The 27,469-nt window shown below is 43.3% G+C and overlaps 1 protein-coding gene across 1 annotated transcript in view; it reads left to right on the top strand.

Moving 5' to 3' along the window:
• ACOXL (acyl-CoA oxidase like) overlaps positions 1 to 27,469 on the top strand; it is a gene marked incomplete at its 3' end in the record, with an annotated part of 353,946 nt that overhangs the window by 202,707 nt on the left and 123,770 nt on the right. Inside the window, 1 exon segment of the mRNA XM_081254598.1 lies at positions 14,964 to 15,053. Coding sequence (XP_081110724.1) covers positions 14,964 to 15,053 — 90 coding nt within the window.

The following is a 27,469-nucleotide window of genomic DNA, read 5'->3' as shown; positions in this document are numbered from 1 at the left end:
AATTTCCATGTGAACTTCAAGATTCATTCTGTAATGAGCTTCAGGGTTTTAAATGTGACCAATAGATCAAGCTTATTAGTGGCATTATTCCAATATTCCCTATTCTTACTGAAGTTTTAGTCTGTCTGATTTATCAGTTATTGAGTGGACTAAAATCTCCCACTGTTGATGGTAGATTTGTTGGTGTCTCCTTGTGTTTCTGTCAATTTTGATCTCACTCTTTTCAAGTCGTGTTAGTAGATGTTTACAAATTTAGAACTGTCCTATGTTCCTAGTGTACTGAATCTTGTGTCCTCCTGTAGTGACTCTCTTTAGCTCTAGTAATGTCTTAAAATGTATTTTGTCCAATATTAGTATAAGAACAAAAGCTTCCATTTAGTTGGTATTTGTTAGATCCTTTTACATTAGCGTGTGTTAGCATGTTGCATTTACGTTTCTTATCAATAACGCTTACCTGGTTTTTATTTAATTTGTTCTGACAACCTCATTTTTAAAAGTTATTTATTTATTTATTTATTTATTTATTTATGGCTAAGTTGGGACTTTGTTGCTGCACGTGGCTTTCTCTGGTTGCGGTGAGCGGGGCTACTCTTCGTTGTGGTGTGCAGGCTTCTCATTGTGGTGGCGTCTCTTGTTGCAGAGCATGGGCTCTAGGCACGCAGGCTTCAGTAGTTGTGACTTGCAGGCTCAGTAGTTGTGGCACGCAGGCTCTAGAGTGCAGGCTCAGTAGTTGGGGCGCACAGACTTATTTGCTCCGCGGCATGTGGGATCTTCCTGGACCAGGGCTCGAACCCGTGTTTTCTGCACTGGCAAGCAGATTCTTAACCAGTTCGCCACCAGGGAAGTCCAACAACCTTGTTTTTATCTGTGTAGTCTAAATATTTATTGTCATTGCTGATATATTTGTATTCATTTCTTCCATCTTATGCCTTGCTTTCTTTGGTTGTGTTTTATCTCTGCTTGTTTAGGCTTCACACTTTCTTTCAGATTTATTGTTTTTTTCCTCTTTCCATTCTTCTCTCTTCCACTTTTCATTCTATTATGTTCATTTTGTGGTCACTGTAGCAGTTGGAATATGTACATTTAACATACAAAGTCTAAAATTAATCATTATTTTTCCATTCTCCCAAAAATATGAGAGCTTCGATTGCTTTCACTAATCACTAGCTCCACCTTCTACAGTATTATTGTCCATTACTTTAGTCCTACGGTTTTTAATCCCATGTATTAGCCATCATATTTATTATTATATAGAATCAGGGTTTCTCTAGAACTACCACTTTTTACCAATTTCTTTGCTCACAATTCCTTCTTGCACCTCTTCATTTTCCTTGTTCATGGAGTACTTTCTTCAGAAGAGTGTGGTTCTGTGACAGTAAACCTAATTTTTCTTTGTCTGAATGTGTCTTTATTTCATCCTCAGTCTTGAAAGGCTAAGTACTGTTAAGGATAGAATTCATGGTTGACAGTTATTTTCTCTCAGCACTTAAAGTTTTTACTATTATTCTGGATTCCATTGGCGCTGAGGAATCAGTTGTTTAATTGTAATTTTTCTCTCTGCTTTTAAGATACTTTATCTTATTTTTGCTGATCTATGGTTTCACTATAATGTATCTAGGTATGATTTGTTTTTTATTTTTCCTATTTGGGGTCATTTGGGATTGCTAAATACATGGACTTGTGTCACTTGACAATTTTGAAAAATTTTAGGCCATTGTTATTTTGAAGACTCTCTCTTCATGTTCTTATTTTATCTCCTTCCTGGTGTAGGAGTCTAATATTAATATCTGTTACCTCTACAGTTTTGATTATGTTGATTGTTATCTATCTCTTCTGATTGTCCTTTACTTTCCCTTGCTTTTTGTGATATTTTTTTTCTTGAGCCCATGAATTTTGGAACTTTATCTTGGTAGTTCTTTCAGGCCAGAAAGGATCTGCATTTACCTCTGCCAGATGCCTGGAGACTTCAACTCACTTTGAACTAGCTCCTCTGTTTGGAGCTTTCAGGGCATCATATGGATTCTGGCCCCAGAGTCATAGGAATGCAGACCATGGTAAAAATTCTCAGCAGAGATGTTTCTCCCCCTCCACTCACAGCCAGAGCTGAGACTAGCAAATTTCCTCAATATCTTCTTAAGTGAGGGATGGTGTTTTCTCACTTAACCCTTGGTAGGCATTGTTTTCCAGAGGACTACATTTATACACATGTCTTTATATAACTTCTTACCTGGCCTCAACACCTGCTCCCCATTTTGGACTCATGCTCTGAGTTCAGCCTCTGAGTATTTCTCTTTACCACTTTGATATACATCAAAATGATTTTTCAAAAATATTCTATCAAGCATATTTTCAATGGTTTCTACTGGAGACTTAGTTTTTGTTAAAGACTCTCTCATCTGCCATATTGCCAGTGACAGATGTCCCAAGCAAATCTGGCTTCCCCTCCTCCATGCTACTTAAACTGTTTTGGGCCAGTCAGCATTGATTCCCTGAGACTCAGCCCAAAGGATCCTTCTGGGTCCTCACCTACCTGAGCTCCCAGGATCATTCATCGTGGTTGACCCCTCCCTCCTGGATGCACCCTTGTCCCAAGCTTTCAGGACACTATACTCTCAACTTCCTTTCTGCTTTTTTGTCTTCTTAGTCTCCTCTGCCAGTTTTCCTCTGCCTGACCTCAGAATGTTGGCATTTTCCATAACATGAGCCTGGGTCCTCTCTTCCCTGTGTAGTTATGCTCTTGACAATTCTGTCCCTTCCACTGGTTTTGAAGACTTACATAGTGAGGACTCTGTATCTCCATCCCAGACATCGTTTTGCATCTGCAGAATCTTGTATCTCGCCTTCATTTTGGCCAGGCCACTTGGATGTCTCTCCGATTCTCACATCTAACATTTACAGATATGAACATTTGATCTTTCCACACAAACATACTCCCCTGCCAGGATGCTCCAACTCTGTAAATACCACACCATACACCTGCCATTCATGTGGCCTGGACTTTCTCTTTCCCATGCACGCACCCAAACCTGTTCAACCCCTTCTCCCTCTGACTCCAGGCCACCCAGGTCTCCCATCTTAACCAACTAGCCCAGCCCCTTCTCTCTCACCTCCTGTGGGCTGTGATCACTCAGCAGCTAGAGCTATCTTTTATTTATTTATTTATTTGGCTGCATTGGGTCTTCGTTGCTGTGCGTGGGCTTTTCTCTACTTGCGGCAAGCGGGGGCTACTCTTCGTTGTGATGCGTGGGCTTCTCATTGCAGTGGCTTCTCTTGTTGCAGAGCACAGGCTCTAGGCACACGGGCTTCAGTAGTTGCGGCACGTGGGCTCAGTAGTTGTGGCACATGGGCTTTGTTGCTCTGCGGCATGTGACATCTTCCCGGACCAGAGCTTGAACCTGTGTCCCCTGCATTGGCAGGTGGATTCTTAACCACTGTGCCACCAGGGAAGTTCTAGAACTGTCTTTTAAAATCACAAGTCATCTTACTCCAAAGATTAAAATTATCTTATGACTTTGCACCTTAACTAACATAAAATGAATCCCCAAAATGCCTTTTGAGGTCCCAAGTCACTTGACACCTGTTTCCAACCTTACCTTTGGGCTGCTCTTCTGACTCATCACCTCCAACCCAGCCTTCTTTCCAGTCCTGAACATTCTGTGCTCCTTCTTGGCCACAGCGTGTTTGCACACGCTGTTCTCTCATCTGGATCATGCTGTCTCCATTTCTCTTCTTTATGGTTCCAAGTTAAGCCCTGAAAACTTTCTCTGGCGTCTAGATTAGAAGGGGTCTTTCTTGTTTATTCTTTCCTCATGGAACTCAGATCTTGTCTTTTCTGCACTTACCACAGATGTTTAAATTACCTGTTTTATTTGTCTACCTGACCAATGCCTGTCTCTCTCCTGAGGACAGGACCGTGTCTGTGGTTCGCAGTGTGTGACATAGTGCCTGCAACGCGAGACCCTCAGTGTACATTTGGTTATGGGACCCATGAAAGAATTCCCTCCCACCCACTCCCCCCAGTTCATAAGCCCTGAGAGTGCAGGGTCACCCCAAAACACACAGGACAGGTCGAGTCAACTTGTCATCACCTCCATCAGAACATCCATCATCAGCTGGGCTCTCAGAAGACCCCACCCCAATCACGGCTGTCACAGGAAAGGGTGCAGTGAGTCTCACACACACCAACCGCCCATATATGTGGGGTTTTCCCCATTCAGGGTGGCAGAGAAACATCGATGTAAAATTAATGCAACCCTAAGACCCAGTGCCTCCTGGCTGGTCTATTTTCCATTGACCCTCCTTTAACCAATAAGATAAGATTGATTTTGTCTTTTTCTTCTTCAAATTAACAAAATTTACCCTCAATTTGTTTGGGGGGGGGAAGAAAGCCTGTTTCTAATTTTTTCTGATACATTTATTAAACATAATCATATAGTAAAAAAAATCAGAGATGTTAAAAACAGCAGGAACATATTAAACTTTCAGTGTACAAAGTTTTGAATCATAAAATATGTTTCATGGGGCCCTCACTGAAATGGGACACAACCTTAATGACATTCACAATTACTTGCTAAGAGGCCCGATGTAACCCAGAAGGCAGGGCTAGAGTAACACATCTAACTAGTATGCTCTTTCCTCCCAGATCCTGGCCTGCATGTCCCCCGAGGATGCTGTTGGCTTGGGGAGCACGGAGTTTAGAGTTCCCTCTGTCTAGTCCACATTTCTTTTTTTTTATTCAGAGTGAAGTAAGCTGATGGAAAATATTATTCACTTTTTGGGGGATGAAATCTCTTTCTTCCCTCACGCCCCTCTTTTTTCTCATCTCCCCAGCCCCCAACCTGAAATGTATAAGCAAAGGCCCCCACTCAGGAGTCCAAAGTGGAAGAGATGAAAAATCATGGAAACAACCATTTCATTTTGTAATGAAAACCCAAGGTGCTAGGGAGTGCCTTGAGGGGATGGCTGAGAGAAGGATTTCCTAAGACTCGAAAGGATTTATTCACATTGGAGAAGCAGTTCACATTGATTTATCTCTGGTGGAGAGCAAGCAAGATTTGAGATAACACTGCACACACACAGACACACAGACACACTGCTCAGGCTGCCAAAACAAAGTACCTCAGGCCGAATGGCTTGAACAACAGAAATTTATTTGCTCACAATTCTGGAGGCTAGATGTCTGAATCAGGGCATTGGCGGGTTGGTTTCTCCTGAGACCTCTCTGCTTGGCCTGTAGATGGCCGTCTTCTCTTCCATGTGTCCTCACACAGTCTCCCCTCTGTGCCCCTAATGTCCTCTTCTTACAAGGACAGCAGTCATTGTGGATTAGGACATGCTCTAGTGACTTCATTTAACCTTAATTACATTTTCACAGGTCTTCTCTCCAAATACAGTCACATCTGAGGTCCTGCAGGTTAGGACGTCAACATAGGAATTTGGGGGGACACAATTCAGCCCACAACACACACACACACGCCACACTCATGCACACCCTCTCTGTCATATTCTTATAGGCCTCCCCAGAGTAAATCTTTAGTTTTAACTTGAGATACACTGGAGGCCAACGTTTCCGGCCTGCCATGGAGAGATTCCCCACATGACACACAGGGTGAGAACCCAGTCCACTCCCCCATGAGGCTTCAACCACACATGCATCAGGAGCGCTCAGTGTGGACACAGGAGCCGAGAGCCATGTGTGATGCACAGTCCTCCTGCCGAGTGGGCCTCTTTGGCTCCCCAGTTAAAGCTGAGACAACCGTGAGGCTTGGAAACAGAATCCCAAGAGGGAGTGAGGGAGCCCTGTGGCTGGAAGATGGAGGAAAAATGCCCCGGGCAGGGGTAGGAGGAGAGAACAGAAAGTACAGCCCTGGTCATTTTCCTAGAATACTTCAGACTCTTCTAGAAAGTACCACGGAAGGAGCAGTGCCCTTGGCATCCTAGGCACTGAGGAGGCCCTCCTCCTCCCGGGCAGAAGCAGGTCTCACAGGTGTCGGCTCTGGGAGAGATGTGCTTTGGGAGGGAGACGGTGTGATGCTGACGCCGTCACGACGCCCTGAACAGTGGTCCCTGCCCTTCCCCTCGGCGCTGACGGGTCTTTTCCATCTATGGCAAGAACACACTGAGTCCAACTTCCTCATCCTGGATGGGCCTACCCGGGCCTTGGAGGGAGGCTCCAGGGAGGTGCCGGCTTGGAGGTGACGACAGCAGCTCTGGCTCCAGGGAGGTGAGCGAGCGTTAACGGAGATGGCGGGGCCCTTGCCTGGGCTTTTCTACTCTGAATCTGGGGCCACAGCCCCGGTGTGTGCCGTGGACCCAAGGATGGGGGCCACTGTCGCCAGAACTCGGCTCTCCTCCCAGCTCCGGGGACCCCGTCAGGTGTCAAGTCTGTGACGAAGTGCTGCCTCTCCTTCTGGGCTCACGTGGCCACTGCAGGGGGCCTGCTCTCTGACGTCATCTTGGGCACCTGCTCAGTGTCCCTCTAAGTGCCCTGTCTCCTTCTCCCTCCACCCACCCCCAGGACAGCTGGGCCGGAAAGCTCCTTTTTTCCCCCCAACCTGTAAGGACAGACGGTCCGCAGCTGGGCTGATTCGAGGGTCCCTTTACCCTCTGGGGGAGCTTGAGTCACCCCTTGTTTGAGCCCCACCAGGAGAGTCAGGGACACTGACCGTTCAGACGACACCACTCAGCATCCACGCCGGGAAACTGAGGCAAGGTTTACGTTCACCGTTTTGCGGCCCTTCTTCTCGAAGCTGCAGCCGTGTTATCCTTAACTGTGTTCCATCGACGTTCAGCAACACCGTACAGGAGGGCAGGTCCACGTCTGAACGGATCTACCCTGTCTCCAGCCCTGAAAAGTCAGCCTCATCCACCCCCAGAGGTTTGAGCCGGGATCACCTGCGGCCTCGGGTAGCAGTTTCCCTGGGCCTCTGCTGCCCCCTTGTCCCTGCCCCGCCTCGTGCCAGCCCTGCTGCTACTTGATGCCCAGCTTGGACACTGAGATACTGGCCCTTCTCTGCCCAGCCATGGGCTCTGTGTCCTATTCTGTCCCCATGGCCTTTGACCTTCGTGATCTCTATCAGAGCATGACCAGCCTTGCGCCTCTGTCCACACAGGCTCCTGGGCTTTGCAGCTCCTGCCAGGACGGGCCTGGCAGAGGGATCCCGTACCTTTGTCTTCTGGGTTGTCTCTTCACCTCCCTGTCCACTTCCATGTCCCTCTGTCCAGCCGCCTGTCTGCTTTATAGAGAAGAAGAGCACAGGTGGGCAGCGGAGTTGGGTGGCTCGGGGTTCCAACCCCATTTCATCACCTACCCACATGTTGTTTCCCCCGGTCGGTTGCAGGTACTATATTGTGCCCGTATGGTGTGCCAGGTCTCATCTCCGTGCTGGGGAAGCAGTAGTGAATGGGGCAAAGTCCGTGCCCTCACGGAGTGTACAGTCTGCAAGGGGCAAACAGGCAATAAATATATTTTTAAGGAGTAGATTCTAGCATTCTATTATATAATTATAATAGAATGGAAAGCTATGATGGAAAATAGATTGCAGTGAGGAGACAGGGAGTGATGGTGGAGGGTGAGGGAGCTGTTTCAGACAGAAGGACCAGAGACAGCCTCCCTGTGGTCCCGACGGGCGTGGGGTGAGGGAGACTGCCACCCGCAGATCTGGGGAGAGTGTTCCAGACAGAGGGATCAGTGTTGCAAAACCTCAGGGAAGGCTGGAGTGGAGTGGGAAAACCTCAGGGACCCTCAGCTTCCTCATCCCTAAAACCAGGGTGCTGAGATGCTGTTGTGAAGGGTGGAAAAGATAGCTCCTGTGTAACACAGAACATAAAATCAGTCCTCAGCAATGGTCTTCACGGCTGTCCTTTCTCTCAGCTCATCCTGTGGGGCTGGTTTGTAAAGCCTTGAGAAGATGCTGAGTGATGACCTGACATTGCAGGTGTCTCCGACCTCAGAACCCAGGACTGTCCCTCAATTCGCCACCCATACTTGCTTTGGGCGACTATGAGGTCAACATTCTTCCTCCTTCCCCAAATCCAGCCCTCTTACTTTCCTCTGGCTTCCTCCCGTTTCTAGCTTTCCTCACCCCCGACTCCCTCCTCAGTCTCCTCTGACTATCCCTCCCATATCTCTCCTCCCTCTGGAACACTCCATGGCTCCCTTTGCCCAGATCTGCTCTGTTGATTTCTGGGGCTCTCCCCACCTGCGTCCCTGCAACATCTACCTCCATCCTTTTGATCCCCCATTCCCAACCAGCATTTTTCTCGGGGTCTTACTTTCTCAGGCATCCTTTAATCTCCTACATCATGAGATTATGGATGATTTTTCTTCTCTTTTCTTTTTTTCTGGTGCGTTTGTTTTTTATAGTGCTTATATATTGCTTTTAGGAATTCATTTTAAAAGTTCTTTTTTAGTTAGAAAGTGTCACACACACACACACACACACACACACACACACACACACACACACACAGCTTATACTCGTTTGTCCCCAAAGAGTTAGGGGCTCCACATTCAGAATTTAACTTCCTCAGGAAGATGAAAGCAAGTCCCCAGTCAGAAACTTCTCGATGTGGCATGTCTTTCCCTAAACTGTCAGACATATTCACACAGAACGAGGATGACCATGACTTTTTTGAACCTAATTAGTTTCTAAATGGGTCACCTCAGCTATGCCAAGGATTTAGACTTTTATGAGGATGGGCCTCTCCAGCCTATTCTAAAGAAATTAGATCGTAACTCTGCCCCTGGTAGTTTCAGGAGTTTGGAGGCAATGTGTTGGCCTTGGCCACTGCCTTGCAAGCCGTTGACCTTTTTCTCTGCTGCTTCATTTTTGTTGCCTGCAAGCTCTGTGAGGGCCGTGAGCCTTGATACCTGGGCTCTGACAGGGCCCTGGAGAGTCTGGAATCATCAGGATAACAGTCACACGGTTTTACTAACTTTTCAAATAAGGAGGGGTGTTCAAAGCTGAGTTTCATCATCTAGAAGAGAAATAAATTATATTCCACGTGAAGAACTAACACAGGAACATAAAGCATCTTTACATTCACGGTATTCCAGTGCCTGTTCTGTGAGAGATGGTGGGATTCCAGTGCTGACTCTGATGCTATTTTTTTTAACATCTTTATTGGAGTATAATTGCTTTACAATGGTGCGTTAGTATGTGCTTTATAACAAAGTGAATCAGTTATACATATACATATGTTCCCATATCTCTTCCCTCCTGTGTCTCCCTCCCTTCCACCCTCCCTATCCCACCCATCTAGGTGGTTATAAAGCACCAAGCTGATCTCCCTGTGCTATGCGGCTGCTTCCCACTAGCTATCTATTTTACATTTGGTAGTGTATATAAGTCCATGCCACTCTGTCACTTGGTCCCAGCCATAGCCTCAAGTCCATTCTCTAGTAGGTCTGCGTCTTTATTCCCGTCTTGCCCCTAGGTTCTTCATGACCTTTTTTTTTTAAGATTCCATATATATGTGTTAGCATATGGTATTTGTTTTTCTCTTTCTGACTTACTACACTCTGTATGACAGACTCTAGGTCCATCCACCTCACTACAAATAACTCAATTTCGTTTCCTTTTATGGCTGCGTAATATTCCATTGCATATATGTGCCACATCTTCTTTAGCCATTCATCTCTCGATGGACACTTAGGTTCCTTCCGTGTCATGGCTATTGTAAATAGAGTGCAATGAACATTGTGGTACATGACTCTTTTTGAATTATGGTTTTCTCAGGGTATATGCCCAGTAGTGGGATTGCTGTGTCGTATGGTAGTTCTATCTTTAGTTTTTTAAGGAACCTCCATACTATTCTCCATAGTGGCTGTATCAATTTACATTCCCACCAACACTGCAAGAGGGTTCCCTTTTTTTCACACCCTCTCCAGGATTTATTGTTTGTAGATTTTTTGATGATGGCCATTCTGACCAGTGTGAGATGACATCTCATTGTAGTTTTGATTTGCATTTCTCTAATGATTAATGATGTTGAGCATCCTTCCATGTGTTTGTTGGCAATCTGTATATCTTCTTTGGAGAAATGTCTATTTAGGTCTTCTGCCCATTTTTGGATTGGGTTTTTTTTGATATTGAGCTACTTGAGCTGCTTGTAAATTTTGGAGATGAATCCTTTGTCAGTTTCTTCATTTGCAAATATTTTCTCCCATTGTGAGGGTTGTCTTTTCGTCTTGTTTATGGTTTCCTTTGCTGTGCAAAAGCTTTTAGTTTCACTAGGTCCCATTTGTTTATTTTTGTTTTTATTTCGATTTCTCTAGGAGGTGGGTCAAAAAGGATCTTGCTGTGATTTATGTCCTAGAGTGTTCTGCCTATGTTTTCCTCTAAGAGTTTGATAGTGTCTGGCCTTACATTGAGGTCTTTAATCCATTTTGAGTTTCTTTTTGTGTATGGTGTTACGAGTGTTCTAATTTCATTCTTTTACATGTAGCTATCCACTTTTCCCAGCACCACTTATTGAAGAGGCTGTCTTTTCTCCACTGCATATTCTTGCTTCCTTATCAAAGATAAGGTGACCATATGTGCGTGGGGTTATCTCTGGGCTTTCTATCCTGTTCCATTCATCTATATTTCTGCTTTCGTGCCAGTACCATACTGTCTTGATTACTGTAGCTTTGTAGTATAGTCTGAAGTCAGGGAACCTGATTCCTCCAGCTCCGTTTTTCTTTCTCAAGATTGCTTTGGCTATTCGGGGTCTTTTGTGTTTCCATACATATTGTGAGATTTTTTGTTCTAGTTCTGTGAAAAATGCCGTTGGTAGTTTGATAGGGATTGCATTGAATCTGTACATTGCTTTGGGTAGTATAGTCGTTTTCACAATGTTGATTCTTCCAATCCAAGAACACGATATATCTCTCCATCTATTTGTATCATCTTTAATTTCTTTCATCAGTGTCTTGTAATTACCTGTATACAGGTCTTTTGTCTCCTTAGGTAGGTTTATTCCTAGGTGTTTTATTCATTTTGTTGCAATGGTAAATGGCAGTGTTTTCTTAATTTCACTTTCAGATTTTTCATCATTAGTGTATAGGAATGCAAGAGATTTCTGTGCATTAATTTTGTATCCTGCTACTTTACCAAATTCATTGATTAGCTCTAGTCGTTTTCTGGTAGCATCTTTAGGATTCTCTATATATAGTATCATGTCATCTGCAAACCGTGACAGCTTTACTTCTTCTTTTCCTATTTGGATTCCTTTTATTTCTTTTTCTTCTCTGATTGCTCTGGCTAAAACTTCCAAAACTGTGTTGAATAATAGTGGTGAGAGTGGGCAACCTTGTCTTGTTCCTGATCTTAGTGGAAATGGTTTCAGTTTTTCACCATTGAGAACAATGTTGGCTGTGAGTTTGTTATATATGGCCTTTGATATGTTGAGGTAAGTTCCCTCTATGCCTACTTTCTGGAGGGTTTTTATCATAAATGGTGTTGAATTTTGTCAAAAGCTTTCTCTGTATCTATTGAGATGATCATATGGTTTTTCTCCTTTCACATTGTTAATATGGTGTATCACATTGATCGATTTGCATACATTGAAGAATCCTTGCATTCCTGGGATAAACCCCACTTGATCATGGTGTATGTTCCTTTTAATGTGCCGTTGGATTCTGTTTGCTGGTATTTTGTTGAGGAGCGTTTGCATCTATGTTCATCAGTGATATTGGCCTGTAGTTTTCTTTCTTTGTGACATCTTTGTCTGGTTTTGGTATCAGGGTGATGATGGCCTTGTAGAATGAGTTTGAGAGTGTTTCTCCCTCTGCTATATTTTGAAAGAGTTTCAGAAGGATAGGTGTTAGCTGTTCACTAAATGTTTGATAGAATTCGCCTGTAAAGCCATCTGGTCCTGGGCTTTTGTTTGTTGGAAGATTTTAAATCACAGTTTCAATTTCAGTGCTTGTGATTGGTCTGTTCATATTTTCTAGTTCTTCCTGGTTCAGTCTCAGAAGGTTGTTCATTTCTAAAAATTTGTCCATTTCTTCCAGGGTGTCCATTTTATTGGCATAGAGTTGCTTATAGTAATCTCTCATGATCCTTTGTATTTCTGCAGTGTCAGTTGTTACTTCTTGGTTTTCATTTCTAATTCTATTGATTTGAGTCTTCTCCCTTTTTTCCTTGATGAGTCTGGCTAATAGTTTATCAATTTTGTTTATCTTCTCAAAGAACCAGCTTTTAGTTTAATTGATCTTTGCTATCGTTTCCTTCATTTCTTTTTCATTTATTTCTGATCTGATCTTTATGATTTCTTTCCTTCTGCTAACTTTGGGGTACTTTTGTTCTCTTGGTGGCGGCAGCAGCAGCTTTAGCGTCTCGTGCCCATCTCTGGGGTCCACACTGATAGCCGCGGCGCGCGCCCGTCTCTGGAGCTCCTTTAAGCGGCGCTCTTAATCCCCTCTCCTCGCGCACCAGGAAACAAAGAGGCAAGAAAAGGTGTCTTGCCTCTTCAGCAGCTCCAGCCTTTCCCGGACTCCCTCCCGGCCAGCCGTGGCGCACTAACCCCTTCAGGCTGTGTTCACGCCGCCAACCCCAGTCCTCTCCCTGTGATCCGACCGAAGCCTGAGCCTCAGCTCCCAGCCCCGCCCGCCCCGGCGGCCGAGCAGACAAGCCTCTCGGGCTGGTGTGTGCCTGAGGGCACCGATCCTCTGTGCGGGAATCTCTCCGCTTTGCCCTCCGCACCCCCGTTGCTGTGCTCTCCTCCGCGGCTCCGAAGCTTCCCCCTCCGCCACCCACAGTCTCCACCCGCGAAGGGGCTTCTAGTGTGTGGAAACCTTTCCTCCTTCACGGCTCCCTCCCACTGGTGCAGGTCCCGTCCCTATCGTTTTGTCTCTGTTTTTCCTTTTAACTTCTGCCCTACCCAGGTACTTGGGGAGTTTCTTGCCTTTTGGGAAGTCTGAGGTCTTCTGCCAGTGTTCAGCAGGTGTTCTGTAGGAGCTGTTCCACATGTAGATGTATTTGTGATGTATTTGTGGGGAGGAAGGTGATCTCCACGTCTTACTTTTCCGCCATCTTGAAGCTTCTCCACTCTGCTGCTTTTTGAGTGAGCCATTGCTCGGGTTATTTTAAAGCCCTGATGGCCTGGTTTCCAGGGCAGGGTGTGAACAGTTCAAAAATGTAAGGACAACAGAGAGCCTGTTTCTCCCTCTCTTGCTGGAAGAGACCAGTGCAAAATGATCAAGGAAAAAGTACTTTATTTCTTCAAAATTATTATTTTGAGCCTTTAGCAGGTGTGCTTCTTATGTATAACAGCTTCTTCCAAAGTCTGAGGTGGTAGGTCTCATGTTCATCTTTTCCGTACCAGAACTTGAGGGGTTATTCAAGAACATTCCAACATAGCCCTTGAGCCTTGCTCTCTTCATCTGTAAAATGGGGTAATGCCTACCTCACAGGGCTATTGAGAGGAGGAAAAGGATTAAGTGAAATAACAAAGCGAAGTCTGGGTCAAGCACCCAGCTCAGTATTTGACTCATGGCAAATACTTGATAAATGGTAGAATGCTGATGGTGAAAGTGAGTCAGCTACGCCCTTGCAGGGGAAACACTCTGGGCCCTGATCACACTCAGTCAGAACCTGATCTCATGTGGTTTGCCCGGGGATGAGGGGGTTTACCCTGTGGTTATGATGGGGGAGGGGAGGCAAGGCTGAACTTCTCCAGGCTGGAAATGCCACCAATTTCTGTTTCCATAAATATAATCAGTTTACCTTTATGAAAGTTATGAAGGATTCCTGAGGGTTTGTGAAGATGCCTTTGTTTCTGTAAACTAACACCACGCGGAGGGCCTGCCCGGACTGCCGTGATGCTGAGGGGGGACCAGGGGAAGCAGCAGGGCATCAGAGGATGGCTCCCGGGACAGGAAAGCAGGGATGCTCACAGGACTTCAGGCTCTGCAGGCAGTGGGAACCCAGAGTGCCCACTTGTGTGACTCAAGTGACCGTTTTCAGAAATGAAGCAGGTACCCCAAGGATAACGGGTACCTTGAGGTTGGAGTATACAGCTGCCCACGGGAGCATCCTGTGTGACCTGCCCTGGCCCATGTGGCTTGAAAATTCCAACGGGGGCTGAATCTTGTCATTCCTAGACAGAGCCAAAGTGCTAAGTGCACACAGTCCTGGGAGAGGTGATGCCGACAGCCGCCTGTGATGTAACTTACATGGCAGGGCTGATTTGGAAGCAGATTCTGAGAGTGGCAAGGATTCTGAGAGTTAAGGAGGAGGACAGTGGGCTGGAAGAAGGGGAGCACAGAGGCCTTGAGAAGGGGAAGGGCCTGTGGCCAAACGCGGGCAACTCTGCTCCCTCCACGTCTGGCCTGGGGCTGATCAGCTTTCTCTGGAGCAGATAATTCTCCCAGTGTGTGTGCAGAGACACTTCACCACTTCGGAAAGGAGCAGCAGGCTACCGCCGTTTCAATGAGGATTTCAGGAAGTGAGAAAAGAAAAAAAGTAACAAACTGGCTGGAAGCTGGAGTGTATATTTATGATGCAGAATGTTTAATGACATGAAGAGGCAGAGTGGTAATTTAGGCTGTTTTATGTTGTCTCCCAGGAATCGTAGGTATATTTGCTAATTAAAAAAGGCTTTGGGTGGGGGAGGCATCATTCTCCTGCATATTGTGGGGTATAATCACAAATACCTTGACATTTATTCGAATTCATAAGACTTGGAAGAGAGAGAGAGAAAATTAGCATAATTTGTTGAAATATCTGGGAAAAATGTGACATGGCTGTTTTCAAATGTTTTTACTACCAACAAAGGCCATACCCTCAAATAATATTTATGGACCAAAAGCTCATGGGATGGGTCAAAATTCTTAGAATGGCTATTCTGGGTAGGAGGAATAGAGTTATTTTCTTTTTTTCAATTGTGTGTATTTAATTTCAAAGAGAATGTTAGTCCTTTATAATGATGGGACTGCAAATTCAAAATCTGCTTCTTTTATTTTTTTTTTGCAATAGGGTTACATGATGGAAAACCGAATCTCTGGCTTAAAATGTGACACAGTTATGTTTGTAACTTTTGAAGGTGACAGTGTTCTAATGCTGCAGGTAAGATTCAGGAAATGTTTATTCTTTTTAAACAGCATAATTTTCAAGATCAAGAGTTATCCAGAAATCTGAAATGCTTTATATGTTTTATCTTCATCTGATGTCTTCACTTAATTGGCAGGTGTTTTTCCATTAAGCACTTGATTTTTGCAGTAGTTGAATTGAGGGGGTGTTAATTTATTTATTTCCTAGCTGACCTTTGATGCTGAACTATATATTTTTCTGGCTTAAGAAAACTACTTCTTGTACATATGGAGTCATATAGATTCTACTGGGAGGGCTATTCCCAAAGAGTTTGTAAGGTCCAATTTAAAATATATAGAGTGAATGAAAATGAAAACATAACATATCAAAAAATGTTGGATGCAGAAAAGCAATGCTTAGAGGGAAATTTATAGCATTAAATGCTTACTTTAGAAAAGAGAATATGTCTCAAATCAAAAATTTTGTTCCCACCTCCAGAAAATAAAAAAGTGGAGCAAAATAAGCATAAACCAAGCATAAAAAAGAGATTAACAAAGAAAAGAGCACAAATCAATGAAACTGAAAAAGGTGAAAAATCCATGAAACAGAAAGCTGATTCTTTGAGACGAATCAATAAAGTTGTTAACTCCCTAGCAAGAATGACAAAGACAAAAAACAGAAAGACTCAAATAACCAGTATTAGGAATGAAAAAAGATATATAACTAGATATCCTGTGGCCACTAAAATAATAATGAGGGAATACTAGAAAATAGCTTTGCATTAATAAATTTGATGACTTAGAAGAAATTACCAATACCTCAAAAACCACAAAGACCCAAATGCAGCCACTTGAAATAGACAACCTGTGTAGTCCTATAATAGAAAAGAAATTTAATGTTTAATAATAATATAAAAGCTCCCCCCAAAGAAACCTTCAGGTCTAGGTTTCATTGGAGAATTCTATCAAACATTTAAAGAAGAATTATACACAATCTCTTGCAGAAAATAGAAGAGAAGGAAACAATTCCCAACTCGGTTTTATGCAGCTCGTATTACTCTGATAACCAAAAGTAGAGAGTACAAAAAAGGGGAAGCTACGTATCAAAAACTTGCATGACCTTAGATACAAAAATCCTCAATAAGATTTTAACAAATTAAATCTGGCAGTGTATAAAATGAATTATATACCATGAAGAAGTGGAATTCATTCTTGGTATACAAGGCGGCTTCAACATTCAAAAGTCAATCAATGTAATCCATCATATCAAGTGACTGAAAAAGAAAAAAAATTATATGATCATGTTGGTTTACACAGAAAAAGCATTTGACCAAATCCAACAATGGTTCTTGATAAAATCTCTTGGCAAACTAGGAATAGAGGAGAATTTCTGCAACTTGTGGATGAAAAAGTATCCACAAAAAGCTGTAGCTAACATCATGCTTAATGGTGAAACACTGAATGCTTTCCCCCTAAGATCAGATATAAGTCAAGGGTATCCACTGGTGCCACTGCTACTCAACATGGAGTTGGAAGTTATGGTGAGGGCAGTCAGGCAAGAAAAAATAAATAAAATACATAGAGATTAAAAGGGAAAGAAGTGAAAACTGTTCTTATTTGCAGATTACATCATTGTCTACATAGAGAACCCAAGGAATCTGCAAAAAACTTCTAGATCTAATAAGTGAGTTCAGCAAGACCACAGGATATAAGATCAATAAACAAAGATCAATCAGATTTCTATATTCCATTAAGGAACATGTGGAAACTGAAATTAAACATATAATATCATTTACAATTGTTTCAAAGAAAATAAAATGCATAGGTGTAAGTCTAACAACTATGTATAGGATCTTTATGCTGGAAATTACAAAATGCTGTTGAAAGAAATCAAAGAAGTCCTAAGTGAATGGAGAGGCATACTAAATATATTCACAGATTGGATGACTCTGCACAGGAAATATGTCCATTTTGCCAGAACTGATCTATCTATCTATATTTATATAATGAGATTCCTACCAAAATCACAACAAAGTTTTTTGTAGACATAGACAAACTTATTCTCAGACATCATCAAAATGGTGGAAGAGGCATTTTCTGCCATCTTGCCCCCAAAGAACACCAGTTTTGACAATTATTCATGGATGAGAGTTCCTTTGTGAAAGTCCAGGAGTCCAGTGGAGAAGTTCCAGCACATTGTTGGAACAAACAAACGAACAAAAAATCTGAGATTGAACACACTGAAGAGGGTAAGAGGATAGGCTTCACTTTACCTGCGTTACTCCTCTCCCAGGGTGGCGCAGCTAAAGGACAAAAAGACCTTCTTGGCTGGTGGTTTCTCCCATGGGGAAAATGAGAGCAGGTGAGTGAACACCCAGCTTCCCCAGCTGTGCAGGACACTGCTGTAGTAATGAAAACAGTATGGTACTGGCATTAGAAAAGACACATTGACCCATGGAGCAGAATCCAGAGCCCAGAAATAAAGCCGTGCATATATGGTCAACTAATATTTGATAAGGGAGCCAAGAATATACTATGAGTAAAGTAAAGTAACTTATTTTGGGGCAGTTATTTAAGAATTGCCATTTAATGTGGGCTGGATTAAAAATTGCTTTTCTTCTGTCTCCCTCCTACCTAAATGTTGTTTTAAAAAACACTCCTTAAGAATATTCAGTAATCAGACATGGCACTAATTCACATTCTCCATCTCAGCTGATAATCCAAGTGTGTGAGGTTTTTCAACAATTTTCTCTTCAGGAGTATATTTTAAACTCAAGCTTGTGGTTCGACATTGCTTGACCCTGACGTTGTGACTCAGTGCTTTAATTGCAAGCTCTAGCTTGTAGACACTATGGAAAGGTGGTTTAATTTAGTTATGGGAGTAGTCACAATGTCTAACTATGAAGTGAAGTGGAAGCAGAGGAGAAACAGGGACAGCTTGCTTATTCTCATATAAATGGGAGCATGGGCAGTGAAAAAGAGGGACTCTGGACCATGGAGGGCACGGATGCAGGGATGTTGGGCTGGAGGGAGGCTGAGCTGCCTGCTCAGGAGGACATGTGTCATTACAAAGAGGCATAGCACCCATGCAGTAAGAACCCATACAGGGCTTTGAGGCCCAGGCTGAGGAAGGAAGCCAGGGATGGTCCAGTTTCACAGTCTGCTAGAAAGGAGATCACCAGAGACCTTAAAACCAGATTGTGGGGCTTCCCTAGTGGCACAGTGGTTAAGAATCTGCCTGCCAATGCAGGGGATACAGGTTCGAGCCCTGGTCCAGGAAGATCCCACATGCAGTGGAGCAACTAAGCCCGTGTGCCACGACTACTGAGCCTGCACTCTAGATCCTTATGCCCATGCACCTAGAGCCCGTGCTCCGCAACAAGAGAAGCCACTGCAATGAGAAACCCGCACACTGCAACAAAGAGTAGCCCCTGCTCGCCGCAACTAGAGAAAGCCTGCACGTAGCAACAAAGACCCAACGCAGCCAAAAATAAATAAATTAAAAAAAAAAACTTTAAAAAAACAGATTGTGTAGGCCTTCTTTGGCCAATTTTCCAGATAGACGTCTTCCAGACACATGTTGGAAAAATACTACCTCAAGCTATGATCAAAGCTTATCAAGAGCTGGAAACACTGATTTTATAAGTGGTGTGGATCAGGGGTCCCCAAGACCACCCCCAGGTTTGACAATTCTCTAGGAGAACTCACAGGAGGCCACATACAGTCATCCTCATGGTTAGGATTTATTGTAGCAAAAGGATAAAACACAAACTCGGGCAAAAAAAAACACACAAAAAAGCCCCTTATGCTTTGGGCTTCCCTGGTGGCACAGTGGTTGAGAGTCCGCCTGCCGATACAGGGGACACAGGTTCATGCCCCGGTCTGGGAAGATCCCACATGCCACGGAGCAGCTAGGCCCCTGAGCCATGGCTGCTGAGCCTGCGCATCCGGAGCCTGTGCTCCACAACGGGAGAGGCCACAACAGTGAGAGGCCCGCGTACCGCAAAAAAAAAAAAAAACCCCACAAACTCAGCAAAGGGAAAAGGCACGTGGGCAGAGTCCGAAGGAAACCAGGCATGAGCTTCCAAGACACCTCTCCCAGTGGAGTCACAGAGGACATGCTTAATTCTTCCAGCAGTGAATTGTGACAGTACATGTGAAACGCTGTTTACTGGGGAAGCTCATCAGAGACTCAGCATCCAAGGTTTTTACTGGAGGCTGGTCACATAGGTACCCTCTGCCTAGCACATATTAGAATTCCAGATTTTCGGTCAGAAAACAGGTGTTTAGCACAAACTGTATTGTTTGCACAAAGTGTTTAGGCACAGAGAGCTACCCTTGTCAGTCACAGAAAGATAGGAACCCTCCCCAAATCCAGGTTCCCAGATGCCAGCCAAAGGCATCCTTGCAAGCACACTCTTCCAAGAATAGCAGTCTCAGGCCTTCTGTGTTAACTCTTCCACAGTGGTGCTCTAAGATAAGGCAGATGCCCTTCCTGACTTTATTGCTAAGAAAAAATGAAAGATTAAAGGTGGTGGTGAGTGGGGAAGCATTCCCACAACATCCGAATTAGAAGGAGAGAAGATACTCAGACACTGCACCATAGATAAGAGGATTAAAAACCAAGGGGATGACTTCTGGTTCGAGATCATGGCATGAACACCAACAAGGCAGCTCTTTCCTCTTCAATCCTTTTGAAATAACTAGAAGAAAGAATAGAGGGGAACAGATCTGCAGGGGCATTGACAGTGGTAGAAAGGCCATCAGAAGACAAAGGAGTTTGATAAATTTCTGGAGAATGGGAAGCAGATGGGATGGAATTGATGGATGAGCTCAAGGGAACACTGATGGAAGTGGGAGTTGTTTCTTTTGGATGTCTCTGGAGAGATGCTGAGCCAAAGGGCTTGAGAGCAGGAGAGGGATTGGAGCAGAGAGCCAGGCATTTCTCTGAAGGCTTGTCTGATGGCAGGACAGCCATCCTCCCCACATCAGAGAACTTGACTACAGCAGTAGCATCTGCCACAGCTCTGGAAACCTACAGTAGGAAGGACACTTCGGTTGCCCAGAGAGGGCTTAGTCTTCTGGGGTGAGAGACTGAGATTTGCTGGGGAAGGAGTGGGGGCAGCCTGCCTGCTTGTTGCCAGTCGACACAGCCTACCAGGAAACCTACAGTTGACATGCCCTGCTTTGTACCCAGAGCTTTCAGACTGCCTGGCATCCACCCAATGGTGGAGAAGATGGCACTAGCTACCCTCCACTGGTCAACCTGGCCTTCCACTTGAGTGTTGGAATCAGCCCATATTGGGGAGGCTATCCCTCTCTGGGCTGGATTCTGTTTTGATTCCACTTATCGAAGCAGAGATAGAAATTTCAGGAGACCAGGGGACAGAAACTGGTCAGTAATTTTCATAGTATTCTTCCATTACTTACAGGGCTTTCAACCCTCTGCCTGAAGGTGGGATTCTTTAGCGATCCTGAAGATACTAGAGCTGCTGTCCCATGATTGAGGAGATGTGGACAGAGCAGGCACGTGCTTCAGAGTTTCTGCAGGCTTTATATATTTCCCTTTAAGCAAGGTAGAGGGTCTTCTGACCCTTTCATTATTTTCCTGGGGCAGAGGTTGTAGGCCCTTGGTGAAATTTAATTACACCCTCCACCAAATCCAATTACTGCCTACACCCATGAAATCCCATTATAACTTTCTTTTGCTTCATTAGAGGTACCCTAGGACAGGTCCCTTCTTAATCCACAGATTTCCTAAAGAATATCAGTCAGAGGCTTAGCATACATTGTTTATTACTCCAAGAGCATATATGCAAAAATGCAAATGACCTACAGCCTGACTTGCTTAAAAACCAAGCATGTATCTAGTTTCCTGTAAGAAAGCTGATTCCTTAGGGATTTCAGGCCCCTCGGGGTATTTTCCCAATGATATTCAGATATTTTGTTTTGTTTTTCTTATTATTTCCACCTTTTGAAAATTTCAAACAGAAATTTCAAGAGAAAATTGAAAGACTAGTGCAATAACACTTGGGCATGTTTTCTACTTCCAAATGTTAACATTTTGCTATATTTAAGTGGTCTCTTATTCTCTTTATACACATATTTGTGTGTGTGTGTGTGTGTGTGTGTGTGTGTGTAACCAGTTGAAAGTTGCAGACATCAGACACTTCATCCCTAAAAACTTCGACATTCATTTTCTAAAATAAGGACATTTTCTTACAAAAGCACAGTACTATCATCACACCTAAGCAAATGAACAATAATTCCATAATACAGGTTATCTAATTAGGATGATCAGAAACTTAAGGAAAAACCATGACACATGAAAGAAGGAGCAATATGAACAAATAGAATAAGTGGCACTGGGAGAAGCAAAAACCAGTGAATATCCCTGGGGATGTGTGATGACCTGGCATCCATAAGACGAGAACACCCTGCCTTGACAAATGAGCACTCATAGAACCATAGTGCACTGAACCATAGTAATCATAGTGCCAAGAACCATAGTAGATTAAAATTATATGTTTGCTTAATTTAAAAAAATCCAATATAAAGGCCAAAGGATAAATTTGAGAAAACTTCTTAGAATGACGATCAGCAAAACTAAGTGAAGGTAAGTAAAAGGGAAAGGCTGAGAGAGATGGATGATCATGTCTAGGAAACTGATGACGTTCCTGAAAGAGGGAGCAGAGAACACAGAAAGGCAGACAAATCCAGAGAAATAAAAGAAGACAATTTCCCAGATCTGAAAAAAGTCACAAGACTTGAAATTGGCAGGACCCACCAGAAAAGGTCAGAGCCTGAAAACAGCCTGGAGGATTTCAGATCACCAAGTAAGGACAAAGAGAGGGCCGCCAAACTTTAGACTGAAGAAACATCAGATTATTTACTAAGAAAAGAGAGTCAGATTGACCTCAGCCCTATTAGCGGCAGCGCTGAAGGCTGGGGCAGTGCCTCTCAACTCCACTGCACCCATACGTTCCTAGGGGTCTTGTTCACATTCAGATTCTGGGGTGGGTCCGCATTTCTGCTTTCTAGCAAGCTCCTCGGTGATGTTGACGCTGCTGGTCTGTGGAACACACTTTGAGTGACCAGGGTCTGAAATAAAATGGAACAATGCCTTTAGAATTCAGAAGAAAATTATTTTGAACGTAAAATTTTATAGCTAGCTAAATTATTCATCAAATATGAGCCAGATTTACAGATATTCAAATGCTCAGGAAGTTTACCTTGCCATGCACTTTCTGAGCAATATTACTTGTAGATGAACTGGAGAAAAGCATAAAAGGAATTAAGAATTAGAAAGACATCTATGCTTTCTGGAGCTAATGCAAGAGGAGTATGTATAAAGAAATACCTGCGTAGTAGTGGTGTAGCAGACCCAGAACACAATTAGTCCAGATTAGAACAGGAAGTCAGAAGGATCAAAAGAATGACTTCCAGAAGGAAATGATTTCGGGTCAACAAATAGAATGATTAAGAAGCAGGGAGGTCTTAGTGATGATGGAAAAGGCATATGGTTCTTCTTGAAACAAGGGGAGAAATAGTCCATTAAGACTCCAGGAAAAATAAAGCTGCTCAATAAAAAGCGTGTTCCAAATAGGAAGCAGACTAAAACGTAACACAAGAATCTGTTTGACCTTGACATTTGGAAGCTGCTTCTTCTAGGAGAACAGAAACTACTGAAGAATGGGTATTTCTGGAATGAGGTCCTGGAGGTAAGGGATTGGATAGGAGACACTTACTTTTTATTTAAGACCATAATATGGCTTGAAGTTTTTAAAAATTTCCAAAAAGTTGAAAAAATTTAAAAATCAAACTTATTTAAAACCGTTAAAATAAATAGTCCCTCCCTTAAATATAAAAAGTGAGGGAGGGAAGAGAAGGAAGAAAGAGTAACAAAGAAAGGGAGGGAGGCCTCTTCAAGAGAATAAAGGCCACACACACGCGCACACCCACACCTTACTCTTCAGCCCTAATGTTCTCCCCACCCCCATCCCTGGGGTGAATTCCAGATTCTTCTCCCAGATGAGCTGGACCTCAGGTATTACAATGGGGTTTTGGGACAAGTATGGTTTTGGGTGAGGACTGGACCTCAGGCTGCAGAACCTGGACACCCTCTGCTCCTGGAAAGGACCGCATAGTAAACCAGAAAGGACATTCTCACTGGGGCCCCAGCCTTCTGGCTGTAGGTGAACCCTAGTGGTCAGCAGGTGGAGATGTTGAGTTGCCAGAAAAAACACAGTGCGATACTCCTAAAATCAGAGGTTGGGTCAACCCAACTGCAGGGCCTCCAGTATCAGTTCTAAAAGGGACTGAGATCTGGCTGCAAGAGCAGGGGTACGAGGAGCAGCCAGTACAGGGCTGATCAGTCTGCAGATGACAACTCTGCTTTCCTGAAAGGTGAAACTGTCTTCCTCTTCTGAGGGCCTCTTGGAGAGAGAGAACAAGGGCATGGGCTGAGGTTCTGCCTGACCCAGCAGAATCAGAGGCAGAGAGTTCCAACTGATCTTCCCAGAGATCTACAGATGGGGAGTTACACCCAGAATCACCCCTGAAGATGGCAGACACAAAGAGAGGTGCGTGCAATGGGACCAGAGGTCGGCAGAGGCCAGCCTAGTGAAGGCTGCGAAGGCCGTCGGTGGGGCAGCAAGAGCAGGCTTGGGACCGAGTCTCTGCCTAGAGGAAGGAGGTGCTGCCCAGGCCAGGGGGCTGCCATTGGAAATAGCGGGAGGGGGACAGCTCGAAGATCTGCTTGGGGATGGAATCGATACGAAGCATTTACAAAATGTGCTTGTCCATTTTGGGGAACTTGGAGGGACGTTGAGATGATGCACTCTTAGAAAAGCTGACCAAGGTAGTTTGAACAGGCGTTTTAGTTTTCTCTTTCCAAATCCATTGACCCATAACAGAGCTGGCCCTAATTCTTTCAAAACCAGATGTTCCAGCATCTAACTATTGAAAGTGCTCCTCAAGAGCTCCATGTGTGAGGTTTGGGTGAAAGAGAGCCTTCTGAACCTTTATCTGTACTTCTGTGCTCATCGAAGTGACTTCTTCATTTTCTGCACGGAAATCAATCTCTCTCCCTCCCTCTCTCTCGCTTTCCTTCCTCCCTCCCTCCCTCTCTGTCTCTGTCTCCTTGTCTCCCTTCTTTCCTTCCTTCTTCTTTCCTTCCTTCCTTCTTTTTCTTTCTTTCTTTCTTTCCTTCCTTCCTTCCTTCTTTTTCTTTCTTTCTTTCTTTCCTTCCTTCCTTCCTTCCTTCTTTTTCTTTCTTTCTTTCTTTCCTTCCTTCCTTTTTTCTTTCTTTCTTTCTTTCCTTCCTTCCTTCCTTCTTTTTCTTTCTTTCTTTCTTTCTTTCCCCCCTTCCTTCTTTTCTTTCTTTCTTTCCTTCTTTCTTTCTCTTTTCTTTCTTTCCCCCTTCCTTCCCTCCTCCTTCCCTTCCTCTCTCCCTCCCTCCCTCCCTCCCTTCCTTCCTTCCTCCCTCCCTCCCTCCCTCCCTTCCTCTCTCCCTCCCTCCCTCCCTTCCCTCCTCCCTCCCTCCCTCTCTTTCTCTCTTTTGCTTTCCTTCTAGCCAGGGAATCTTTACAGATTGTCCTCTAAGAAATCTTACCTTGATGGGATATCCAGCATCTGAAAGAGGAAAATAACGTCCTTAGTGGAGGATCATGTCCAGTTGGCCTTTTCTGCAACCTCACTCCCTGGGTGACACCTGAGCTGCCCTAAGTTACCTTGAGTTGCCAGATGTAGCTGTAATAAAAACACAGAACACGCAGTTATATTTGTGTCTGCCCATCCTCCTGGGACCCTCAGGGCCAGGGCCAGCTTCGTGGGGCAAAACCTGTGCAGTCGTACAGGACCTCGTGCTCAGAAAGGCCTGTGCTTGGTTTGCTGCTCTGCTCTCACCATCTTGAAATTCTTAATAATTTTTGAACAGGGGACCCTGCATTTTTATCTTGCCCCACGTCCCAAATTCCATAGCCGGTCCTGCCTAGGGCATGATTTAGGACCCCATTGCCACAAGTACTGCCACTTTGAGTGAATCCATTGCCCTACGTGGTATAGACCTGAGTGCAGCCTCACTGCCTGCCTTGTCCTGTTATAGAGAGGATGACATCTGCTGGCTTTTCCTGAGAGACCGTGTTTGCTATCCTAATGGACTCTAAGCGTTTCTGCCTTGGTAGCAGATACTACTTGTTAGACTTTTAAATCCAAGTTTCACCGTAGCTGGCATAAATCAGTGAAATTCTCAGCATGTAGAAATGCTAGTTGCTTCCTAGATGCCTTGAAAAGCCATTCGACCTAAAAAATAATTTTTACTGATGCTCCATAATCAGTGTTCCCTGATGCATAGGATATTCGTTACAAATGCATGTTTGTGATGTCATTATTCTGCATACTTGCTCAGGCTCATGGCTTCCAAATGTTGGCTGTAGATTAGCTTGATTCCTTCTGCAGATGGGATCTTTTACAAAAGGCAAGAACATAGCTGTTCTGGCTGCTTAGTCCCCTGGAGTTCTCTTAAGAAAAGGACTCCTGAGCAGGTGCAGCAGGACTCAATCCCTGGAAATTTATCAAGTAAATAGAAGAAAATAAAGAGTATTCACATGTTGAACAAGAGAACTGTGTGAAGAGCCACAAAAACACCACCACCACAGAAACAATCACCTGGAAAGAAATAACCTCACAGGTTGTCTTAAGAAAATCTGGTGTAAGTTTTCAAAACACCAGACCTAGATAAGGATGTAATTACTTGTATTGAAAGGAAATATATTTTATTTTATAAAATGGGTTTATTTTACTACTGGGTTCATTTTTAAATAATGAAATCTCTATTACAACTAAAACATTCAATGTATACAAATTTTACTGAATTTCCTAGTTTTGATCATCATTATTGTACGTGAGATATCACTTTTGGGGTAATCTGGGTGATGACTAGACAAAACCTCTGTTCTATTTTAATTTTGCAACTTTTTGTGTATATAATTATTTTAAAATAGAAAGTTAAAATTATATATATATAAATATAGTATATTATATATTTTATATAATGTTATATAATTTATTTATATTTTAAAATTTATTATTTTTTATATAATTTATATATATTATATGTTATAATGTATTCAGGAACACATACATGAGGTCAAAAAAAGCACATCTTCATTGCACGCTCGGTTGAGAGGGTGACTGATCTATCTTTGCTTCCGCCTGGTCACTTATCAAATAAAGTACTGAATTTAGAGACTGTCCTGCCCAAACCCCATGGTAGCTGATAGCTTCAGCCACTTAATTCTTCACCAAGGGGCATCAATAGAAGAAAATAAACTCATTTTAAAAAATCAGGTTTTCTTGTCTCATGACCTAGAAAAAGAGGAATGATTCCAAAAGCAAGGAGCAAAAAGTAAAGAGAAAGGAGCAAAGATCTAAACTGAGGAATCTGCTTTTGTGATATTAGCTAGGCCCCAGTGTGTCTATCTTTTAAGTTTAGCACCTAAACTCAGTTATTGTGTTCTTCTAATTTTAAATCTAGTTAAAACGAGTTGATTTTCCCAATGTAAGATGCTGGAATCAGAAAGGTGGATGTAGAGACAAAAGTTAAAGGAAATTATTAAGGAGTTGAAAAGATCAGATGAGATACTAAACATAGGAAGGAGATTGATTTATTTATTCACTTATTTAAGAAAGATTCCTCAACTCTTACCTCTGTGTTGCACATTGTTTGAGGGCACAAAGATGAACAAATTCTGACCTCCTGGCACTTGCCTTCCAGGCAGCAGAAGGACAAGAAACCAATAGCAAGTTGTAATGCTCTCTATCCTCAGGTAGCAATGAATTCAATCTGGAAAAATAAAGCAAATAAAGGTATGAGGAGAGGGGTGGGAATCAGACCAATTTTTAATGCTGGGAATGTTTTTGCTCTTGTAACAAGAGGGTGATGGAGTTAGAGCTATCATAACTTTAACAGATGAACAAAAACAAAGGATGTGTTAATCCTAGTGATGTGGGTGAAACTGACCTTGATTGCTGTATCATTTTAAGTTTAATTCTAGTCAAAGTTAATTTCTCCCATTTTCCCATTGCTAGTAGTGTTCGATTTTTACACTTACTATGTATAGCAGAAGCCACAAAAAAGTTTAGATCCTTTGACCCGTAATGCAGTGATCCTCAAGCTCATTGGACCTAATGACCTCTTTTTCATAGTAAATATTTTGTGACACCCCCTTTATTATCCTGAAATGAAGTCATGGGAAATATAACTTATCTAGACACATGATTTCAAGAATTCAAGACAATACTTCAGAGAAACAAAAGGAATGTGTAATAAGCATAACAACATAGTAAGACTTAACAATGCCTCTATACATGGAGCTGCTGTAGCATCTCCAATGTAGACCAAAGTCCAGGCTATGGACCAGTCATAACTGGGAACATCGCACCAGCTTACAT

This window comes from Mesoplodon bidens (genome assembly GCF_964165515.1).
Source record: "Mesoplodon bidens genome assembly, chromosome: 14".
In the NCBI taxonomy this organism is placed as follows: domain Eukaryota; kingdom Metazoa; phylum Chordata; class Mammalia; order Artiodactyla; family Ziphiidae; genus Mesoplodon; species Mesoplodon bidens.
This window is presented reverse-complemented; position numbering and strand designations above follow the sequence as displayed.